Here is a 23,874-nt window from a genome sequence, read left to right as displayed (position 1 = left end):
GTCTTGCTCAAAAACGGCAGCTAGATATCCCGTTTTGGCGACTGTAACCTTGGTTTGAGGAGTCATTCGGTGCCTGGCTAATTTCAAACACTTTTAAGTGGTGACTAAGGTAGCAGGGAGGGACCCGGGTGGCACTGTGGGTTGAACCACAGAGCCTAGGACTTGTTGATCAGAAGGTCGGCTGTTCGAATCCCACAACGGGGTGAGCTCCCGTTGCTCAGTCCCTGCTCCTGCCAACCTAGCAGTTTGAAAGCATGTCAAAGTGCAAGTAAATAAATAGGTACCACTCCAGCGGGAACGTAAATGGCGTTTCCGTGCACTGCTCCGGTTCTCCAGAAGCGGCTTTGTCATGCTGGCCACATGACCTGGAAGCTGTATGCTGGCTCCCTTGGCCAATAAAGCAAGATGAACACCGCAACCCCAGAGTCAGTCACAACTGGACCTAATGGTCAGGGGTCCCTTTACCTTTAAGGTAGCAGGAGCTGGCTCTTTTCTGGTTTTGACAGTACTACCTGTGTCAGCAGTAATGCCCGCCCCCCTTGGCACTCAACTGAGCCTGAGCATCTCTGTTGGCAGGGGCAGACTTTGGTCTTTCAAATTTCAGCAGCGCCCTGTGCCAGCCCAAAATTCAGCGTCCCCACCTCTCACCTTCCGTTCTGCTCAATTCGCTGTGTCATAGTTTCGGCGCCCAGTGTGGCAGAACTGGTCGCACTGCCTAAATCCACCTCTGCTGTTGGTCTGTGCTGACTAAGGCCTGGCTGCTCCCCAGCCCTCAACTTAGCCTGCTTGGCAAAAGATGGAATTGCTCTCACCTTTCCCCATAAACACTATTCTGCTTTGAAAGGAGCTAGTCGCTTCTCTTTTGCAGAAATGAGAACCCATCTACTTTGGGAGACTTGGGCACTTTCAGAATTCCCCCTCTCGCCTTATATATGGCAACCTAAATTGGATTACGAGGGGATCAGCATGGAGTGAAACCTGAGATGAGGCAGATGGACTTGGGCAGACAAAGAGGCGGGTTTGGGTTACTGAGCTGCATGTCAGAGGTGAGGCTGCAGGAACTTTTCCAAATGGCGACTCCATTTGAGCAGTGGAGGCTGAGAATAAACATGGCCTTTGTCCGCCTCCTTTTATTAACCAATTAAGCATCTTAAAACATCAAGCTTCATCCTGTCGGGGAAAGACTCATCTAAGATTTCCCTCCCTCCCTCTGCTCTCCCTCTTTAAAGAGCTGCCTGTCTTGTAAACAGGAAGGTTAGTACTTCTAAACATCGAGGCAGATAGGTGCTATGGAGCAGGGCTGTATTGATCCAAGGGAACCGTATTTCTTGCTGGGATATTGGGAATTAAGCTTGGATTCCATTTAAAGGGGAATCCATCTAATTTGCACTTTCTGAAACTTAATGCGAACCCCAATACAGCCATCCTTTCAAATTTGCCTTACTCAGCATCCTGCAATGCAGTTCTCTGTGTGTACAAAAAATGCATCTACTTAGGTAAAGTTTGCACATATTGGTGAAACCGACAGTCAAAAATGCTTTATATCAGTCAGAGTTACATATGCAAATGGCCAAATTGTATACTCGAATGAATTTGCACTGAATTCATGCGGCTAGGTTTTAACGAGGACTCTTGGAAACAAAAATCGACATGGAAATGTGGAAAACTGAATTTAAAGAGGGGGGAAATGTGGGAAACGGAAACTGACCCATCTCTAACCTAGAGGAGGGAAGCCTGGGGGTGGTTGCAATAGCACTCTTTCCAAACTTGAGGGGTTCCCCACAGGAGAGCATAAAAATGTGTTCTCTGCTCTTGTGAAGGACTGGGCTAGACCGACTGGATTTAAACTACAAGAGGGCAGGTTTCAATTGAACATTAGGAGGAAATCTCTAACTCTGGATTTCCTGCCTCAAGCAGGCGATTGAACTAGATGAACCCCCCCCCCCAGCTGCAGGATTCTGTGTCCTGTGCTCTGCAGGTCACATACACATTTTTAGCATTCCCAGGTGCAAACCTTGAAACTTGGCTTTCCGGCTTCCTTGCAAGTTAGTCCCACGACAGACCTGAGTAACTCTTACCTGTGCATCTTATTCTGTTTATGGACAGCACTGAGCTATGTGGACCAATGGGTGACTCAGTGATCACGTAGCTTCCTGTGCTTGAAATTAACCAGGAGCCAGGCACATTTTGTGACTAACATGGGTCCAGTTGCGACCATGTGGGGATACCAGGTTGGTGACTGACATCTCCATCTGGCTGGCCTCTCCAGCCTTCTTAAGCAGGCAAACAGAACAGCTTACTTATTATATTTATATCCCACCTATTTCTCCAAGGCATACATGGTTCACTCCCCTCCTCAGTTAATCCCTACAACGACCCTGTGAGGTAGGTTAAGAGGCTCTGACTGACTCCAAGTGACTCACCCAGTGAGCTTCCAGACTGGGGATTTGAACCCTGATCTCCCAGGTCCTAGCCCAACACTCTCACCACTACACCACACTGACTTCCTAGAGTACTTCTGCTGTGGGGCAGCTATATATATTAAGCAGGTATCAAAATATGGGGACAGCAAAATGTCACTTAGAGAAGAATGTGAAATATTGTCCTTGAAGCTTGAATTTGTATTATTCTGGATTGTTCTATTTGATGTTTTAATGTGTTGCAAACCACTTTGAGATATTTTCTTTAAAACAGAAAGGATTATAGAAATGAAAATAATAATAAATAATAAATCTCCTTGGAAAAAAGGCGCCTAGAGACTCCGTTGTGGTGACTGTAACCAAGGCTTAAGATGCCATTTGACGATTAGCCTATATATCTGAGTTGCTAACACTGGACTAGCTTCCTATGTTGACATTTAAATTAGCTCTCCGTTATGAGCCATGAGGAATCACTAAGAGAAGGGCCACATCTTGATAGCTCCATCTTCAATCCTTTGGCGTTTCCAACTAGATTTGGGGAAGACGCTGCCTGAGATCTTTGGAGTACCACACGGCCAATCACTGTAGTCGATGCTAAGCAAGACGGACCACTGGTCTGACCCGCTTGGCAAGGCAGCTTCCTGGTTGGTGATCCCTGCCATGGGGGGAAGACTGTGTCTCTGTGGCCCTGGAGATGACCTCTCCTTCCCCTTCCCTCCTCTCTGTGTTTCAGACTTGAGCCGCTCCACGGAACTCTCCTTTGCCATCGAGCCCAGTGACCACATAGCTGTGCAGGAGCAGCCGCTGGTGCTGTACTGCCAGGTGGAAGGCATCCAGCCCATCAGCATCACGTGGCGCAAGAACGGGGTGCTGGTGGTGGACAAAGAGGACTCCTTCACACTCGCCAATGGCTCGCTGTACTTCTCCCACTTCCAGAAACTGAAGGGCGATGGGTCCTCGGACGAAGGCGAGTACGACTGCATGGCTCGGAATCGCTTTGGGATGGTGGTGAGCCGCAAAGCCAGGATTCAAGCAGCAAGTAAGTTGAGGAGGTTCCTCCATCTTGCAAATCCTTTACTTTGCCTTTGTTGACTGTTTGACATTAATGGATGTGCAGTAGCTAAGTTGGCTGGATGGTGTTGATGGAGCACAGGTTATAATTGCTAGAATGGGCAGGTTTTTAAATGGTGACAGTATTTGGGTGACAGTAAGCATGATGAAGGACGCAGGTGGCACTGTGGGTTAAACCATAGAGCCTAGGACTTGCCGATCAGAAGGTCAGAGGTTCGAATCCCCGTGATGGGGTGAGCTCCCGTTGCTTGGTCCCTGCTCCTGCCAACCTAGCAGTTCAAAAGCACGTCAAAGTGCAAGTAGTTAAATAGGTACCACTCTGGCAGGAAGGTAAACGGCATTTCCATGTGCTGCTCTGGTTCGCCAGAAGCGGCTTAGTCATGCTGGCCACATGACCCGGAAGCTGTACGCCGACTACCTCGGCCAATAAAGCAAGATGAGTGCCGTAACCCCAGAGTCGGCCACGACTGGACCTAATGGTCAGGGGTCCCTTTACCTTTAAGCATGATGAGGGGCTCTACATCTGAAGCTCCTTTTTCTTTCTCAAAGATTGGAGTGGGGAATCCCATAGTGTGCAGTTAGGGCTGCAGTGCAGAAGGAAAGTTGGTTTTTCTTCTTCTTTTTAGTTAGCAGATTATTATTATTATTTAATAGAAGAAAATCTACATTTAAATGTGTGTTTTTAAAGAAAGTATTTTATGTCAATACAGTGGTACCTCGGTTTAAGTACAGTTATGTTTAAGAACGATTCGGTTTACAAACTCCACAAAACTGGAAGTAGTGTCCCGGTTTGAGAACTTTACCTTGGACTAAGAATGGAATCCGAACGGTAGAAGGGCACTGGCAGCGGGAGACCTCATTAGGGAAAGCGCACCTCAGTTTAAGAACAGTTTCAATTTAAGAACTGACTTCCGGAACAGATTAAGTTCATAAACCGAGGTACCACTGTACACATTTTTAGATAATGTTTTTATTGGTGAGAACTGTGCTGGAACATTGGGGAAGTCCAAAGGTCCACAGATGCCACATTCACAGATACATTTAAATCCCTTTGAAAATTGTAGCTCTGTGCGGGGGGGGGGGGGGGAGAAATCTCCTGGATACTCTCAGCATCCTTGACAAACTACAGCTCCCAGAATTCTCTGGAGTAAGCAATGACTTTTTAAAGTGATGGATACTGTTTTGTCTGTGTGGTTATGAATATGGCCTTAAATATGCCCCGCTATGTTCAGATTTGCACATTAAACGCAGGAGGCAGGGATCCGGTCAGTTTTCTATTGCATTTCTCAATGATTGGATTCCTTGACTGTTCCTAAATGAAGGGATTCCCTCTCTCTCTTTCCCCTCCCACCCTCTTTAATAGGTGTTGTATCTCTGGACTGAGTGGGGTGGTGAGAGAAACAGATCACAGTGGATTGCAGGAAAGCCACATGCTGTAATAAACATTGTCCAGCCACACAGTGATCTTCTATTTTTTTAAATTTTTATAGTGAAAGAGGGGAGGAGGGAGGGTGTGAGAAGCTGGGACTCTTACTAGGCTGGAATTTTGCCCTGGAAAAAGACTCTGGAGAAGTATGCCATTGGGTGAGATCAGTGTGAATGACCTGATCTTAATCTTGATTGGAATCAGGCTGCTTGGAAAAGGCCAGGTTGGGTCAGGATCAAAGGGGAGTAGTGGTCCAGGGTTGCAGGGGGCAGAAGACCCATTACTGTTTCTGCAGCTGGGTCCATGCAAGGTCCCTATCCCTAGTGTCCTAGAGCCACCGCATCAGACTGAAAGGGGAGGGGTTTTTTAGTCACTGCGCTCCAAAGTATTTAGGAACACCAAAAACAAGAGGTGCTTCAATTTCAAGAGAATGGGGTGCATGTTCTGTTATGTGCAGTGGAACTACAACTAATCCAGAATGTGGCAGCTAGACTGGTGACTGGGAGTGGCTGCCAAGACCACATAACACCAGTCCTGAAAGACCTACATTGGCTCCCAGTACGTTTCCGAGCGCAATTCAAAGTGTTGGTGCTGACCTTTAAAGCCCTAAATAGCCTCGGCCCAGTATACCCAAAGGAGCATCTCCACCCCCATCCTTTAGCCCGGACACTGAGGTCCAGCTCCGAGGTTGCGAGAAGTGAGGTTACAGGGAACCAGGCAGAGGGCCTTCTCAGTGGTGGTGCCCGCCCTGTGGAACGCCCTCCCACCAGATGTCAAGGAAATAAACAACTATCTGACTTTTAGAAGACATCTGAAGGCAACCCTGTTTAGGGAAGTTTTTCATTTCTGATGTTTCATTCTGTTTTTAGTGTTCTGTTGGGAGCCACCCAGAATGGCTGGGGAAACCCAGCCAGATGGGTGGGGTATAAATAATAATAAAATTATTATTATTATTACTACTACTACTTCATGGAAAACACACCTTTGGTCATTCCAAAAGAAGATACATACTAGAGAGCACTCCAAATGATTTCTCAAGTACGTGGACAGAAAATAGTAGATCTCGCTGAAAGGCAAGACATGGAAATCTGCACTGATCATTGCAATGCATCCCTGATTGTTATTGCATAATTATAAGATTACTGTATAATCTTGGAAGGTTGTATTATCTTAGAGGGATTCCATACTCAAACACAGCCAGCTGCACTGCATGGGCTCTGGGACTGTAATCATGCAAGGTATGTTAAAAATTGACCTCCCTCTCTTATGCGATGGGGATAAGTTGCTTGCTGGCTTTTCCTATTCGCCTGCTGCAGGTAGGAGCATCACCCAGTGGTTTGCAGGAGGCTCAGGGGAAATTTATCCAAGGCATTGCACTAATGGCGAATCCTGTTGAGCAATTTATCATCTTTAACTTGTCTTGCAAAACCGAGAAGGCTTCGGCATTGTTACAGCCATCAAGTCTCAGCACATAGAAATCGTAAGGGGGTTCCTAGCAATTGCCCAAGGACATCTTCGGAATAATTGTATGTTTGCATTGTAAGAATGTAGGAAGAGCCAGTGGCCCAGAGAGCCCAGTGGCCAACCAAATGCCTGTGGGAAACCCACAAGCAGGACCTGAATGCAATAACACTCCCCCCCACCTCCAGAGGTTTTCAGCAACTGATCTTCAGCAGCATTGCTGCCTCTTGTGGCTAGTGTTGTTGTTGTTTAGTCGTTTAGTCGTGTCCGACTCTTCGTGACCCCATGGACCAGAGCACACCAGGCACTTCTGTCTTCCACCGCCTCCCGCAGTTTGGTCAGGCTCATGTTTGTAGCTTCGAGAACACTATCCAACCATCTCATCCTCTGTCTTCCCCTTCTCCTTGTGCCCTCCATCTTTCCCAACATCAGGGTCTTTTCCAGGGAGTCTTCTCTTCTCATGAGGTGGCCAAAGTATTGGAGCCTCAGCTTCAGGATCTGTCCTTCCAGTGAGCACTCCGGGCTGATTTCCTTAAGAATGGAGAGGTTTGATCTTCTTGCAGTCCATGGGACTCTCAAGAGTCTCCTCCAGCACCATAATTCAAAAGCATCAAAACTTATGGCTAGTAGCCATTCATTTATGTGTCCCGAATCTCCAGCATTCACCTTCGTTGGATGTCTATGAGTTTTAGCATTGTAAGAAATGGAGAAAAACTTTTCTCTAGCTACTTCATCTGTGCCATGTTTAATTTTATAAATTTCTTTCATGTCACCGTCTATCATCTTGCATGGTTCTCTGGATTGGACGTGCTCCATGTATAGTTTATCTCTCTGGGTGTTTTCTTCACGGCAGGCTCCAGGTTGTTGGCCAATCCTTGGCCGTCCCCAGGGTCAGGGTGGCTGAACCTGCCAATTCCAGTTTCTCAATCTTCCATTCTTAAGCTCAGCTTGCCACATTTCTGCACCAGTTTGCGATTTTCAAGAAGCCCTCATGACATTCACCAGCAGGTTAATGCAATTTTGCTGAATGGACATGTTTTCCCAAGCCACTTTTGCATAGCAGTAAAGTAGCAGCAACAGCAGCAGCAAACAACATTATGGGGAAACCTGACGCATTAAACAAGTTTTAGCCAGAAACTAAAACTCAGCAAGGTGGATGCTAGACAGGCACCTCTCCGGAGGATGCTTCAAACCCAGACAGTTATCAAGGAAAAAGGCCCTTTCTCCTAATTTGGAGAAGGGCTTCTGTACAGTGGTACCTTGGGTTACATACGCTTCAGGTTACAGACTCTGCTAACCCAGAAATAGTACCTCGGGTTAAGAACTTTGCTTCAGGATGAGAACAGAAATCGTGTTCCGATGGCAGCAGGAGGCCCCATTAGCTAAAGTGGTGCTTCAGGTTAAGAACAGTTTCAGGTTAAGAACGGTCCTCCGGAACAAATTAAGTACTTAACCCGAGGTACCACTGTATATTATTTAGCCATCAGGCAGGGTAACCCAGAACGTGGGGAACCGAACTGGCCCTTTGAACTCTCCCCAAGCCTTCCCACTGGTCCTGCATAATATTGGGAGTGTTTTTGCCTTGCTGGGACATGTTCTCTTGCTTGCCTGTATGCAGGATAGAGAAGGGGGTGTGACTGTGTACAGAAACTAGCCAGCTGAAATTGACAGCTGTCGCTCCGCCCGTTTTCACCTCTGGCTCCACCTACCAGTGATATGCGGCCCTCGGAAGGTTGCCCAGAGTGGCATGTGGCCCTTGGGTTGGAAAGGGTAACCCTGCCACTGCTTAGGCATTTCTGCCTTCCCGGCTGCTCAACCCCAGATGTAGCATCTTGGCTTTTTAAAGGGAGGCTCCTTCTTTAAACTTGATTTTCAGCAGCTGGCTTGGCGTCGGCAAAGGCGGGGTCAGTCGGCTCTGCCTAAGGACCGCTTGCGAAGTGGCTGGGATGAAGGCCGAACCTGGGAGCTTCCCTGGTTCCCAGCCTTGGCCGTGACGTCTGGAGCAGATGGCCTCTTGAATGCAGCTCAAAGACGGCCACCCTTTCCCCTCCGCCTATTGTCCCTCATTGTTCGGAGCTGAATGGGGCGCTGCTGAAAGCGAAAGTCTGCTTGCTTTGCGGAGCCTGGGAGATGCGGCCCAAGCGATGTGGATTCTCGAGAGGGATTGAAAAAGAGGCCTCCTTCCTCGCTGGGCTTGCATCCTTAAGAGGACTGGGAACTGTTCTCAGAGCACACACAACTGCCACCTTCTTTCACATCTACCTCTCAGATTTTTTGGGGAGGGGGTGTGAGTGGGAGAGGACTCTTCTCCCCCTCCTCTCTTTTCTTCTGCCACCTCCTTGCAATTTTCCTGCTTGGAGAGGGTGCTCAGCCACAGACAATTGGCCATTTTCATTCTTTGCTCTTTCCCAGGGCGTTGAATACTTGCACACTGCTAGATGCAGGCAGGAGGAGGGCCTTGGGCGAGCTCAAGTACAGGCAGCTCCTTCCCCTCCTGCCTTGGGAGAAGGCGGCAGAGCGGACAAAGCCCCGTCCTTGGTAAACAGCTCCAGAGACAGGAATGGTCCCTGCAAGAAAGATGAACAGGTGTAGCCCAAAAGGCTAGCGGCCTTTTATCTGCATAATGCATTCTTAGCTAAGTTGCGGTGGGAAAGAGGCTGAGCTCTGCACTTGAGTTCCTTGCAGAGCGGACCGCCTTTCAAATGCCACATGGCTGGGGGGGGGGGAGAGCAAAGGGAAAAGTGCTGGAGCCCCTTCCCAGGGAGGATAGCTACAGAGTTGGGGGGGGGGGTTAGTTTAGAAAGGCTAAGGTTGCCTTGTCCCATTAGGTGCTATGAGACCCCCACTGGCCATCAGTCTCTTCCAATGATCAGGGATGGTGGGAGCTTTAGTCCATTTGGGGGGGGGGGATCAGGTTGGAGACGGTTGTGATAGGGAGGGCTCTACGCCATTTTGCTGTAGTTCGGTGGCAGAGCATCTGCTTGGCATGCAGAAGGCCCCGGGTTCGATTCCCAACAGCTCCAGGTCAGACTTTGAAACCCTGGAAAGCCTCTTCCAGAAGGTGTAGACCAGAGCTTTCCAAACTGTGCGTTGCAACACGTTAGTGTGTCGGCTGCAGTGTGTAGCTGTCCCTGCACTCCTCCAGGGGCTGGAAAGGGGTTCATTTAACCTCCAATTTCCTAGTAAAACTGAATTAATGTGTCGCAAAACGTCGCATTTCCAACAAGTGTCACCAACAGGAAAAGTTTGGAAAGCTCTGGTGTAGACAGTACTGAACTAGAGGGACTAACGCAGGGGTCAGCAAACTTTTCCAGCAGAAAAGTTGTCCCTCAGACCTCGTGGGGGGGGGGAATATTTTTTTTGGGGGGAAATATGAACGAATTCCTATGCCCCACAAATAACCGAAAGATGCATTTTAAATAAAAGGACACATTCTACTCATGTAAAAACACGCTGATTCCCAGACTGTCCACGGGCCGGATTTAGAAGGCGATTGGGCCGCGTCCGGCCCCCGGGCCTTAGTTTGCCTACCCATGGACTAACGGTTTGACATAACTTTGGTTTAACATAGCTAGCCCTGCAGGAGCAAGGGCAGTGCAGGAGGGGGGGAAGTGTAGCTCACAGGAAGAACCCTAACTCTCTTTCCCAGCTTCCTAAACTACGAATGCAGCCAGGCACCAGAGTTTAATGCAATCAGGATTGCAGCATCAAATCCAGCAAAAGCAGAGGTTTTCTGGGTGCTTGTTCCTGGCTTGATAGGGTTGCTTATGCTTGGAATGTGTGTCTGAATTGACCATTAGTCTGGAGCATAAAAGGTTTCTGCTGATCATCTTATGGCATCTCCCCTTCTCGGTTTGGGAGCAGCCGCTTGGCCTCTCGACTCTCTTCCCCCGCCCCCCAATCCTTTCTGAAGAGGAGCCACAGCTAAATAAGCTGGCACCTCCTTGAGCTCCCGCTTGATTAACAGCAGCGCTTTGTCAAGGCCAAGATCAGGCCCCAGCCCCCTCCACTGCTAGCGTCCCTTTGATGCCGTCTCTTGCGCCCACCACCCTCGCTGAGCTCAGTGGCTCGGCTTTCACAGGTCACAGGAAGGGAACAATGGAGGCAAGAGGCCTTGTTGGAAAGAAGGCAGGAGGAGCAGCAAGCGGGATTTTGCTGCGAGGCAAGGCTCCAGAAAGCTAGCAAGGACTGCCTTCTGATGCACAGAGGGGGCAAAGGGCTGGTGGCAGCATCCAGGTGGCATGCAGAGGAGTGGTGGTGCTCAGTCCCGCCTCCACTGTCAGAGGCAACAATGCTTCTGATTGCCCTTTGCTGGAAATGGCAGAAGGGGAGAGGGCTCTTGTGTTTGGGTCCCGCATGAGGGCTTCCCACAGGCATCTGGTTGGCCACTGTGAGAACAGGATGCTGGACTAGATGGGCCTTTGGCCTGATCAAGCAGGGTTTCTTCTTCTTCTTCTTCTTCTTCTTCTTCTTCTTCTTCTTCTTCTTCCTCTTCCTCTTCCTCTTCCTCTTCCTCTTCCTCTTCCTCTTCCTCTTCCTCTTCCTCTTCCTCCTCCTCCTCCTCCTCTTTCTTCTTCTTTTTCTTCTTCTTTATAAAATAATAAATTTTATTAGTGTTTTCCACACAACAACAACAACATGAAAAATATCAAAAAATAACAACACACAAAACACAAAAACCAGCATACCACAAAAAATCCGTATCTTTCAATTTAATAATATAAACACTAAAAGCAACAACATTGACTTCCACCAATCCCACAGCACCTCCTTTACCTCTCATTGTATCTTCCTCTTATCTTGTTTTCCTTATCATCTCTATCCTAGCATCTAGATATAAATCCCTCTTTCTTATCCTTTCACTTCACAAGGTGATTCTAGACACAGCCAGATTTCCGTCCTCGAACCTTGGCTTTTAAGGTATTCATTTAAGCACTCCCATTCCCTTTTCACTTCACTTTTTGATTTTTGTCCTATTATATCTGTCAATTTGGCTAATTCTAAGTATTCTGAAAGCTTACATAACCATTCTCCCCTAGTGGGTAACTGATTCCCTTTCCAATACTTGGCCACCAGGATTCTTGAAGCAGACGTCGCGTATAAGACTGTAAGCAGGGTTTCTTCTATATTCTTATGGACTAGAACAACTCCTATGGCTGATTTAGGACAAATCAAGCCACAGGCCCTTCTAGCTCAGGATGGCCTCCAAACCAGTTGCTGAGAATTGGAAGTGGGGAGACGGCTGTTGTTTTCCGGGCCTTCTTTGGGGCTTCACATTGAGGAATCTGGTTGGCTGCTGTGAGAACAGGTCTAGAGGGGCCCCCTTTGGCTCGATCCAGCAGGTTCTTTTAATGCTCCTCACCAAAGGCTGGAGGTGGGTTGGGGAATCTTTAGTCCTCCAGATATGGCTGGACTCCCAATTCCTATGGTCCTCGTGGTCAGGGATGGTGGGTGGTGGGGTCCAATGACACCTGGAGAGCATGTGATTGCCTCCCCTGGTGCACAGAATGCCGAGCTAGTTGGATCAGTGACAGCATCCTTTGTTTGTAGGAGCTCAAAGCGCCTGAGTCTCTGTGTGTTGTCAGTTTCTCCTTCCACTTAGCTTCTGCTGCTGCGGCCAGCAGTTCTTCCATGTCTTGGGTGGGGTTGGTTCATTCCGTCACCCCCAGTGCAGAGTCTTGGCTGCCTTTGGAGCCTCTGAATGAGTTTTCTGGGAGGAAACCCGCTTAATATTTTATTTCATTTCAAGATTCAAAGTTACACTTTGCCACTCAACGGTAATAATCCTATTCTGGAATCCTAATGACTTCCTGCTCACCCATCCTCAGTATTTATAATCATGATTACACACAATTGCGTTTTTAAATTCCATCGCATCCAGTTTCATCTTTAACAGGTTTCTTAACTATGTTCTGCTTTTTCTTTTTCTTAAACTTCAAACCCCACTGTGGACTTTGCATATGAAAAGGTATTTTTAAATAGACGAGAAAAGGTTTACAGGCCTTGAAAGATACTAAACTTGTGCCTCTTATCAGCGCGTCAGTTTTGCCATCTCTGCGTATTCCATGATTTTCATCAGGTATTTTTTCTTTGAGGGTATTCATTCCTCCTTCTGTTTCTGTGCATAGTGATTCCTTGCCACTGTGGTTAAATAAACATAAATACAGTTGAAGCTTTCTTTGGAATTTCTCTGTCCAGAAAACCCCAGGTGCTAAGAAATAGTGTTTATTTTTCTGAGCCCAATTGCATTTCAGGGCACCGGTAGCGGCAATGGGGTGGGCGGAAGGAAATAAATCTTTTTGCAAAGGTTCCAACCCCCTTCGCATCAGGGATACTGCAGCAAGTCCCACGATATCTTCTGGTGCGTTAGAGAAATGTTGCTAAAAGGTGGCCCTTGGGAACAGGCTGGGCTTACAGTAAAAAGAGTTTTGTAGTACAGTGGTGCCTCGGGTTACATACGCTTCAGGTTACATACGCTTCAGGTTACACACTCCCTTAACCCAGAAATAGTGCTTCAGGTTAAGAACTTTGCTTCAGGATAAGAACAGAAATCAGGCTCTGGTGGCGCAGCGGCAGCAGGAGGCCCCGTTAGCTAAAGTGGTGCTTCAGGTTAAGAACAGTTTCAGGTTAAGAACGGATCTCCGGAATGGATTAAGTACTTAACCCGAGGTACCACTGTACTTAGGAATTCCCTCTCCCTCCTCTTTTTAACTGGCTGGGGCTTCTACCCATTTTTGTGCTTGGATTTTATGCTCTGGAAGGTGCTGTGGACCTCACTCAGACCTCACATGGGCAAGGGAGGTTCTCTTACTCTCCTGTCTGCTTTAAAAGGAAACTCCACCCCCCCCGACCGAGGAGAGCCTGGGGTGGGGAGGGGAAGTTGAGTGTGTGCTGGGCAGCCGGTAATTTGAGAAAGAGTGATTTAAGGCTTCCAGACATCCCGAGGCAGACTTAGCCGGATGTTGGGCCCGATCCCTGGCCATGGTGAGCATGAGGCCATCCACAAGAATCTCCAGGAGAAGTGGGCAGAGCTCGGTGCTTCTGCCACTGCCTGTCCATTCAGAGCTGGGCTGTGTGCATTTGAGCTCCTGCCATGGCAACAAGTTCATCCTCAGGCCAACGCGACGGTGGATGGCAGTGAGGGGTGTGAGCAAAGCAGTGTTATGAGGAGGCAGGCGGTGGAGGGTGTGTGTGTGTGCTCTAGCTGCCGGAGCGAGTGAGAGGACTATCCATCCCCGGAGACCCGGTGGAAGGCAAAATGCAATTACTGAGCCCGAGGTCCTCTTCTCTTCTTCCTGGTATGCTTTGCAATTGGCAAAGAGGCCCAGGGCCATCGTCTCAAGAGGCCACGGCTTTGCAGAAAAGCATGAACTTTGCCTGCAAGGGCAGGAGTGGGGAGTCTAGCTTAGCCCGAGGGCTGCATTACCCCAAGGGGAACTTTCCAGGGTCCGCAAGCCAGTGGGGGCTAGAGGTGAAGGTAGATGGGGCAGCAGGTGTGCTTCTAACCTTGTGCCGTAGTTTGCATTCCAGGCTTGTGAAAGTCCGGAGTTTCCACCACTTCCCCACCCAAAACACATTGCTCCAACTCTACCCAGCTTATTCATATATTTGAAGGGGCTATAGCAGGGGTCGGCAAACTATGGCTCCCAGGCTGGATCAGGCCTACCCGGGTCCTAAATCCGGCCCGCACCACGAAGCCAGAACCCGCCACAAAGCCGAGACTCCTGGCAATGGCAACAAAAGGAAGAGGCTGAGTGGTGGTGGCTCTGCCACTCAAACGCTGTGCCTGATTTACCTCAGCGGTCTTTGATTGGCACAGACATCCCCGTGCCATGCTGAGGTAAACCAGGGGTGGGGTTTGATTGGTAGAGCTGCCGCCACTTGGCCTCTTCCTTCCGTTGCCACTCGGCCTCTTCCTCCACCACTGTCGCCACCCTGGTGCTCCTGTGGGCCAGAGACCAGAGTGGATGAGCTTGCCCTGCCTACTCACGAGAAACAGCAGCTGTGGTGGTGGTGGCAACCCCTGGGAAGGTAAGCGCTGGGGAGGAGGACTACTTGCCCCCCTCTCCTCTTCTTCCAGCTCCGCTCCCCGGTGCCGTTTCTCTGGCCTGCCACAAAGTCTGAGGAACAGTGGACCAGCCCGCTGCTAAAAAAATTTGCTGACCCCTGGCCTATAGCATTGCCTCTTAGGAGCATAGGAAGCTGCCTTAAACTGACTCAGACCATTGGCCCATTTGGCTCAGTATTGTTTACACTGACTGGCAGCAGCTCTCCGGGGCTTCAGGGAGGGGGATCTCTCCCAGCTAGAGATGCCAGAGATTGGGCCTGGGACCTCCTGCATGTATTACTTCAGGCACAGAGATTTCACAGAAGGACAGTTCCCAGAGTGGTTTAGCTGTCAATCCCTCTTCCTAGGGAGCTCTGGGTATTGTAGCTGTGTGAGGAGAAGGGGGGTGTATTGATAACTCTCAGCACCCTTAACAAATCATGTTTCTCAGGAAGTATCCTGAGAATGTGTAGTGTGAATGGGGCCTTAGCTGTGTGATGCAGTTCCCTTGCTCTGCCTCATGGGAAGGCGGGTGCCCACCCTGAAGCCCTAAATATATGGGGATGACATCATGCTGGGGAGCAGCCAATCATAGTTAGGGATTAGAGGCACTGCCTGCTTTGCACAGTTTACATGTCTGTTGAGGGAACCAGCAGCGCCATCTTGTTGCCTCATAACCTGCGAAAAATCTCTTAAAGGGAGTGGGGAGGGAGCCCTAGAAGTAAGGAGCATCTGCTAAGGGTTCAGCTATGTCAGTGCTTTCCTTTTTGAAAGATGGAAGCCCCTTGCCAAGCCCTTGGCATTGTCTTACTTGGGCCTGATGCTGGATCTCACTGGACCAAGTAGGTCAGGAGTTTCAGGACCACGGAGAGCTCCAGGTGAGCCTCTGTGCTCTGAGGAAAGCTGAGGAAGACTGAACCTTTTACTCCTAAGCTCTGCTCCCCCATGTGGATAACTTCAGCTTCTTAAAGGGCCAACTCTCTCACCTGAAGATGGGCTGGCCTCCTCTATTCCATAACCCACCACCTGGTGAGCTCCCTTTGCTGCCCGGTCAATGAGGTCCTGTGGGAGGTGAAGGTGCCCAAGATGACCTGAGCTCTGACCCTACTGGCCCTGGAGGTATGAGAGCTTTTTTTATAGGAGCTCTGGAGGGTAAGGCTCCACGATCCTCTGGATCTCCACCAGCTGGCCCAAAGCTTTGAACCTGGCCTCAGACTTTGAAGTCTTGCTTGCTGCTGGGTTCATGACAAAGCCAGCGGCTGCAATGCAGCAGAAAGATGGAAATACAGTATACTTCAAGAAACAAAGCCATCTAAGAGAGGGCCTTGGACTTAGGATAGCTCAGTCAGTAGAGCACAAGACTCTTATTCTTACGGTCATGGGTTCGAGCCCCACGTTGGGCACAAGATTCCGGCATGGCAGGGGGTTGGATGAGATGACCCTTGTGGTTCCTTCCAGCTCTACAGTTCTATGATTCTACGATTCTCTGGTAGTGGTCAACAGTCTTCCTCATAGAAATAAGGCATGTATCAGCATCAACGCAGTTTTGGTGCTTGCGGGGGGTGGGAAATTCTCCTCACTGTGGCTTTTGCTGGCTCTTGATGTCTGTCATTGTAGAACTTTTAAGGATTATTTTTGGATTGTTGATTGATCGTTGCTTGTTGTGTTTTGGTGATTTTTTTATCGCATTTGAAGGTTTTATATCGTATTTGCTGTACATTGCCATGAGACGCCCACATAACAGATGGGATATAAATATTTCAATAAAGCAAATAATAAGGAGAAATCCGCACATATATATTTCCCCCGCAAGGTTTTGTGTTTAGAATTTTTATTTATTTATTTAATGGGTCTGGCAGCAGCACGTCAACGAAAACTCTGGCACAAAATTGCTGCAAAGTTTGGCTCCTTGCCAGGGACGATAATGGCCCGGGTGCTGGATTTAGCAGACAAATAACACTTTCTTAACCACTGCCGCATAATTATGAGACACTCTTTTAATGCAGCTCTTTCTCTCCAGTCCCCCCCCCCGCCTTCGGCAAGGCCACCCCCCCCCCACCAAGAGCTGCCGAGTGAGCTGGGTGGTGGTGTTTTAAGGAAAACAAGAGTGACGTTTTGACAGCGTGACTCCAGGTACTTTTGGCAAATGTAAAATACTTCATTTAAATCTAATTTAGACAAACCAGACCACTTACAGTTGAAAAAAAAAAGGAAGGAGGATGGCTTAATGGTGGCTTTTTTATTTTTATTGTGAAGTGTTAAGTGGTTCCCAGTTTCTGAAAGCTCATTGTCCTCGTCTCCCACCTCCCAAAAAGGAAATTAGTTTGAATACTCCATTAAAGGACCAACGTTGTTCACTACTAACTGTGTCTAACAGGCGGTTTGCAAAACATTTTTGTTCCTCCTAAAGCAGCCTTCCAAGCAAATTGCAGATGTTGTTGGACTACAATTCCCAGCAGCCCCAGCCAGCATGGCAACATCTGCAGGGGCACCAGGCTGAAGAAGGTTGTCCTAAAGCTTGGGCTACTTTTCAGATGTCACTTGAAATGTCTCCTTTATTTGGGCCACAACTCACCTTCCAAAAAAGACATTACCTTTCAACAACGCAGAGGTAAACATGGTGCAGGTGATCTCTGTGTGGGATATAGTATCAATTGTGACGGCTCGCTTTGGGGACTTTTTAAATAACACATTACACTTCCTCAAGGACATTTTGAATTTTCTGAAACATGCCTCATTCTTCCTCCCAGGACTTTTTCATAGAATCATAGAATCATAGAGTTGGAAGAGACCACAAGGGCCATCGAGTCCAACCCCCTGCCAAGCAGGAAACACCATCAGAGCACTCCTGACATATGGTTGTCAAGCCTCTGCATAAAGACCTCCAAAGAAGGAGACTCCACCACACTCCTTGGCAGCAAATTCCACTGTCAAACAGCTCTTACTGTCAGGAAGTTCTTCCTAATGTTTAGGTGGAATCTGCTTTCTTGTAGTTTGGATCCATTGCTCCGTGTCCACTTCTCTGGAGCAGCAGAAAATAACCTTTCTCCCTCCTCTATGTGACATCCTTTTATATATTTGAACATGGCTATCATATCACCCCTTAACCTCCTCTTCTCCAGGCTAAACATGCCCAGCTCCCTTAGCCGTTCCTCATAAGGCATCGTTTCGAGGCCTGTGACCATTTTGGTTGCCCTCCTCTGGACACGTTCCAGTTTGTCAGTGTCCTTCTTGAACTGTGGTGCCCAGAACTGGACACAGTACTCCAGGTGAGGTCTGACCAGAGCAGAATACAATGGCACTATCACTTCCCTTGATCTAGATGCTATACTCCTATTGATGCAGCCCAGAATTGCATTGGCTTTTTTAGCTGCCGCGTCACACTGTTTGCTCATGTCAAGTTTTGAGGCAGGTGTTCCTGGTGAGTTCCGGCACATCTTTTTCTAGAAAAATATTGCTGCCTACTCCCTAGGTCAGGGGAAGAAGACTTTGTCCCCAAATAGTTTTTTGTGATTTTTTTAAAAAATAGAAGTCCAGTTTGGGTGGAACTGCACATAAAGAAGAGACAGACGAGGTTGTCAGTAAAACAAGAAGACTTAAATTGATTTCTGTCCCTCTGATGGATGTTGTACCTAGTCTAGTGTGTTACTTTTTTCATATTTACATATTTCTAAAGGTTACATATAAAAATGCATTTATATTGGGGGAAATTAACTGGTAGCATTTTGTGTATGTTAGATGCATATGAAGATACGTATATTAAGAGAAAGGAGCACTAAAATGCTCCTGAATTTACATGAAGAATTAAAACAACAAAACACAAACTGATTTGGAGTCCTGAATTTAAGATTGGGAAAATGAAAGAGCAAAACTGACCACTTGGCCGATCCATGGTTCCAGCAGGTACCTGCTTAGCAAACTGAGAAAAGAAATAGCATGTGATAGAGCCCCCCTTTTTTAATATAACAAGATGTATATACTTCTTAAACAACAAAACTCCTCATAGCTGTTTATGCAAATCAATTTGTACATTAAAATACACATATAACATAAAACTTTTAAAACAAGTAGACATGATTCCCCCCTCCCCAAGTGTAGATTAAAACCTTTCAAGGACATGTACATGTCTGGGTAAGGTAAAGGTAAAGGGCCCCTGACCATTAGGTCCAGTCGTGGCTGACTCTGGGGTTGCGGTGCTCATCTCGCTTTATTGGCTGAGGGACCCGGCGTACAGCTTCCAGGTCATGTGGCCAGCATGACTAAGCTGCTTCTGGCGAACCAGAGCAGCGCATGGAAACGCCGTTTACCTTCCAGCCTGAGTGGTACCTATTTACAGTATCTACTTGCACTTTGACGTGCTTTCGAACTGCTAGGTTGGCAGGAGCAGGGACAGAGCAACGGGAGCTCATCCCGTCATGGGGATTTGAACCGCCAACCTTCTGATCGGCAAATCCTAGGCTCTGTGGTTTAACCCACAGCGCCACCCACGTCCTGACATGTCTGGGTAGGCTCCCCTAAAAAAAAGTTTTTAATAGATGTGGAAAACAGTACAATGAAAGTGCCTGCCTAATACTAGTAAGCAGCAAATTCGGGAAGTAGATCATAGAATCATAGAGTTGTCGTGGTGGAAGGGATCCCAAGGGTCATCTAGCTGAACGCCCTGCAATGCAGGAATCTCAACTATATTGTACATGACAGGTGGCCATCCAACCTCTGCATCCAAAAACCTCCAAGGAAGGAGAGTCTACCACTTCTTGTGAGAGTTTGTTCCACTGCCGAACAGCGCTTCCTGTCAGAGGTTTCTTCCTAATGTTTAGTCGGAATCTCACTTCTTGTAACTGGAAGCTGTTGGTTTGAGTTCTGTCCTCTAGAGCAGGAGAAAACAAGCTTGCTCCCTCTTCCCTGTAAAAGCCCTTGAGATATTTGAGGATGGCCATCATATCTCCTTTCGGTTGCCACTTTTCCAGGCTGAACATATCCATCTCCTTCAACCATTCCTCATAAGATCCTCTTTACTCTAGCAGTCTAGATGCTGCTAGACTCAAGCACTTGCAAGTCCTCTAAAATGTTGTTTTTTAAAAAGCAGAACCTATCACTCTGCATGTAGAAACATAGCACATTAGGGGGGAAAGGAAGCCAAACCTCTTTCCGGCGAGTTAGCTGGATCAGACCAGTCAGTGTCTCAAGTAAAGGTAAAAAGATAAAAGGCAAAGGACCCCTGGATGGTTAAGTCCAGTCAAAGGCAACTATGGGGTTGCGGCGCTCATCTCGCTTTCAGGCCGATGGAGCTGGCGTTTGTCCGCAGACAGCTTTCTGGCTCATGTGGCAAGCATGACTAAACTGCTTCTGGTGCAACGGGACACCGGGATGGAAACCAGAGTGCACGGAAACGCCGTTTACTTTCCCACCGCAGTGGTACCTATTTATCTACTTGCACTGGCATGCTTTCAAACTGCTAGGTTGGCAGGAGCTGGGAAAGAGCAACGGGAGCTCACTTTGTCGTGGGGATTCGAACCGCTGACCTTCTGATTGGCAATCCCCAAGGGCTCAGTGGTTTAGACCACAGCGCCACCCGTGTCCCAGTTGCAGCTAGTAGCCACTGATGGCCTTGTCCTCCATGAATTTGTCCAATCCTTTTTAAAAATCCATCCAAATCTATCACTGCTTCTATGGGAGTGAGTTCCCTAGTTTAACTACGTGCTCTATGAAGAAGTCCTTTCTTTTATCTGCCCTGAATCTTCCAACATGCGGTTTCATTGAAATTATTAATTTTTTTAAAAAAGGAAATGAACCCAGCAACTTGCAGAAAACATTTTGAATAGCGGAATATTGGTTATGCAAACCCACTGGAAGTTTGTTTTAAAATTGTATCATGCATACTCCCCTCCCTGCATTAAAAATCTCCTTACCACCCACAGCTTCTAGTTCTCACAGAATTAAAGATTTTCAAACGTCTTTCATCCATTGTTGGCCACCTCTCCCTCCCTCCCACCCTCCCTCCTTCCTGCCATCTTCTTTCAGGGCTTCCACTTTGGGGGGGGGGGGGAAGCACCAGGAAGCAGATGTCCAAAAAGAGCATTTTTTCTTTCTTTCTTTTTTCCTCCTCCCCAAGTTCTCACACCACTAGAAACCTTCTCAAGAGGGGAGCACTTCATTTTTATAATGTAGATGAATCCTTTTCCACCCCACCCCAGTCTTACACTGCCTTGAAATCCTGGGCTGGGAACATGCTAAGCCAGCAAATTCACAAAGCTTATTAGAGTCCTCTGGCCTTTAGGAACAAGAGGGGGATTTGCAATTTTAAGCTGAGAGGGATAATTATGATAATCATCATAATTTTGGGAATGGGGGCAGAAAGAGTCCTTTCCTCACCAATGAATTCTGGGGTTGCTTTTTTTGTAGGGGGTGGGAGAGGGAGTGGGGGAAGGGTCCGGATGTCGCAGACCACCCTGCCCTGAGCAAACAAATGATTTTGAAGGTCCATAATTGCAAGCCTGTCTTTTAAGGAATCCTCTGGAGGATTCCTGAGTAATGGAGGTCACGCAAGGTCAGCGAGGAGCACAGGAGGATAAATCTGAAAGCATGAAGTCTCTCTCCCCTTTTTAAAGCCCATGCATAAAGGATTTATTTTCTAGAAAGGACAACTTGGGAACAATACCCTGCTGTGTGTGTGCTTGCACGTGCACGCACACACATTCACACCAACACACATGCACACACCTCACCTAAGGGCTGAAAAATAAATAACAGAGCCCAGGCTAGCTCCCCTGTAAAGCATCATTGTTATTAGAGGAGGGGTGGGAAGAAAGAACGGTTCTTTGAAGAAATAGCCCCCCAAGATTGTGGGCAGATTCTTAAGCCAAAGGGTATCTTAAGTCAGCCCATGAAAGTGGTTCATGAGATCAGGGTTTTAGAGATGAGCAAAACAGAGGTGAGAAAGTCAGAAAGTCAGCTTTGGATGCATGGTACAAAATGCTCTCTCAGCAGTGGCCCAGTAGAAGTCAGTTTTGTGGACTCATCTGGCAAATTGGCATCTTAACATCCCTCAAAACATCCTCGCCAGACTGCTCCAAAGCTTGCAAAACCACCAAATGGAAAGTCGACTCAAATTGTGGATTTGCACAAACAGACCTCTTCCTTCTACACTCTCACCAGCTATCTTTAACAAAACTCCTCATAAACAAAACAGCTCTGAAGTTTGGTCTGGAAAGGGTTAGGCCATAAAAAGCCGAGGAAGACTGGTGACTGATGAAAAAGGTGAAACGCCAGCAGTTGCTAAACAGTCTCAAAATAAACTGTGATACCACCGTTCAAAGATCTTTTTGCCTTTTAAAAATCAAAAACCCAACCCACATTCATTCACATCACAGGCAGATTATATTCACCAGGTGAAATCCAGCCCACTGGTGGCTATTAAACTCGACAGTGTAATAAGTCCAATATGTATTTCAATTTACTTTGTAGCAACTACATTTAATTTACTCACTGCGGGGTTTGGAATGTAATCTTCTCCATTCCTAGTATTTGTCGAATGCATTATACATAAAGTCGGAAGAGGAACAGAGCACAGCTACCTCATGATTTGCTGCCTGGATGAGATGGCGAATGTGAGCCAATTAACGATGGAATCTTAGCAGTGCATAGTTTAATTATATTTGCAGATGAATTAAATGCATTTCCTCCCATTCCAGGTTTCCTGTGAAGCTTGATTAAAGTGGTTAAAAAAAAAAAAGTGTTGAAAACATCACACTCTGCAATCTTGGAGAAGATCTGGAGTTCTGTTGCTTGAATAAGAAAGTGGCTTGTTGAACTGTGCTGATACTGAATACTATTTTCCAAAATATGGCACATTTCTGCTTCCAAATTGAAATCAGAGAGATACCCCCAAATGTTTCCTTACTAGGGCAGGGAAAACTGAGAGCAGCTATGATGTTTCCCCCTGTGGTTTCTGATTGTAAGGAAGCCAAGCCAGACCTCATGACTCAGGCAGAGACACAACAGCCAACATCTTTCAAGCATGGATGTCTTTGCCTCAGGAGTGACTGAGCGATCAAGTCAAACTCCAGTGCAGGGAGGCAGCAGAATGACTTGCCTCCAGCCGAGGCCCATTGGTAATTGAAGCTAAAGCAGTGAAACATACAGAGGATCAGGGGGAGACTCTTCTCCAACACTCAGGTTTAGGTAAAGGTAAAGGGACCCCTGACCATTAGGTCCAGTCGCAGATGACTCTGGGGTTGCGGCGCTCATCTCGCTCTATAGGCTGAGGGAGCTGGCGTTTGTCCACAGACAGCTTCCAGGTCATGTGGCCGCTTCTGGTGAACTAGAGCAGTGCACGGAAACACCGTTTACCTTCCTGCCGGAGTGGTACCTATTTAACTACTTGCACTTTGACGGGATTTTGAACTGCTAGGTTGGCAGGAGCTGGGACCGAGCAACGGGAGCTCACCCTGTCGCAAGGATTCAAACCGCCGACCTTCTGATTGGCAAGCCCAAGGCTCTGGTGGTTTAGACCACAGCGCCACCCGCGCCCCTACACTCAGGTTTACTGACATCATTTTATTCATTTCTGTTTTCTGGTGGATTTCTGTTGTCACTACATTTTATTTTTTTGCAAGTTCTCTTTTCAGCAAATAGTGTGTATGTATGCCAAACGCAAAGACTGTGTTATGCATTTGGAAATTGTGCTTTTGGAGTTAGGAACAAAATTTGTTGTGCTGAGGATCTCAGTCACCCCTTAAAGCCTGGTAAATCTGCATAATGCTGAATGAAATCTCAAAGCCTCAGTGGGAGAGCATCTTGGTTTTGGATACCCGAGTTGCATATTTTTAGGACTCACCCTATTTCTCTGACTGCAATTTGTTTTAAACTGTTGTGTTTAAATTGTTGTAACCCGCCCCGCCCCCCAAATCCCCGGGAGTAGGGGGAGGCGGGGCTTAGGGCAAAAGGCAAGTAACTAATAATGTTAAGTTTTTCATACCCAGTCCACTCCCCTTCATGATGCAGCAGGCCTCTTCTTATGACTCAAGTAACTTAAGGCCATTCCTTTCAAGGGTTTTGCTTTGAGTCTGCCTAATATCAGATATCGCACATTGTGTTTGATTGCCCTGTGCAAGCTGCCTTGGGAATCCTTCTGGACTGAAAGATGGGCTAGAAATGAAAAACAAATCAATTTTGATGAAAAGTAAAATGCCGCTTGAGAATGGCCGGCTGCCTGCTTTCTGAAAACAGTCTGATACGCGGGGTGAAGCTCTTATCTGAAATCAGCCAGGTTCAAGGTTCTTATCTTAAATCACAAAGAGTCAAACAACTTAAGCCCAAAAGTGCATTAAGGATCACCTGATCCCTTCTGCTTCACCTCAGTCACAGAGATCCTCTGAGGGGGCACTTCTGTGGTTCCCCACCAGGCCTCTGAGGTTCAGTCAGCCTCTACTAGGGATAGAGCTTTTGGT

The 23,874-nt window shown here is 47.5% G+C and overlaps 1 protein-coding gene across 1 annotated transcript in view; it reads left to right on the top strand.

Annotated features, from left to right (window-relative positions):
• IGDCC3 (immunoglobulin superfamily DCC subclass member 3) overlaps nt 1–23,874 on the top strand; it is a 111,347-nt gene that overhangs the window by 14,249 nt on the left and 73,224 nt on the right. The window contains exon 2 of the mRNA XM_083411972.1: nt 3,154–3,459. Within this exon, the coding sequence (XP_083268098.1) occupies nt 3,154–3,459 (306 nt within the window). The remainder of the gene's footprint in view (nt 1–3,153; nt 3,460–23,874) is intronic.

The sequence above is a fragment of the Podarcis tiliguerta genome, assembly GCF_965153285.1.
Source record: "Podarcis tiliguerta genome assembly, chromosome: 14".
Taxonomy (NCBI): Eukaryota; Metazoa; Chordata; class Lepidosauria; order Squamata; family Lacertidae; genus Podarcis; species Podarcis tiliguerta.
Note: the sequence above shows the minus strand (reverse complement) of the source record. Positions and strands in the feature narration are given on the sequence as shown.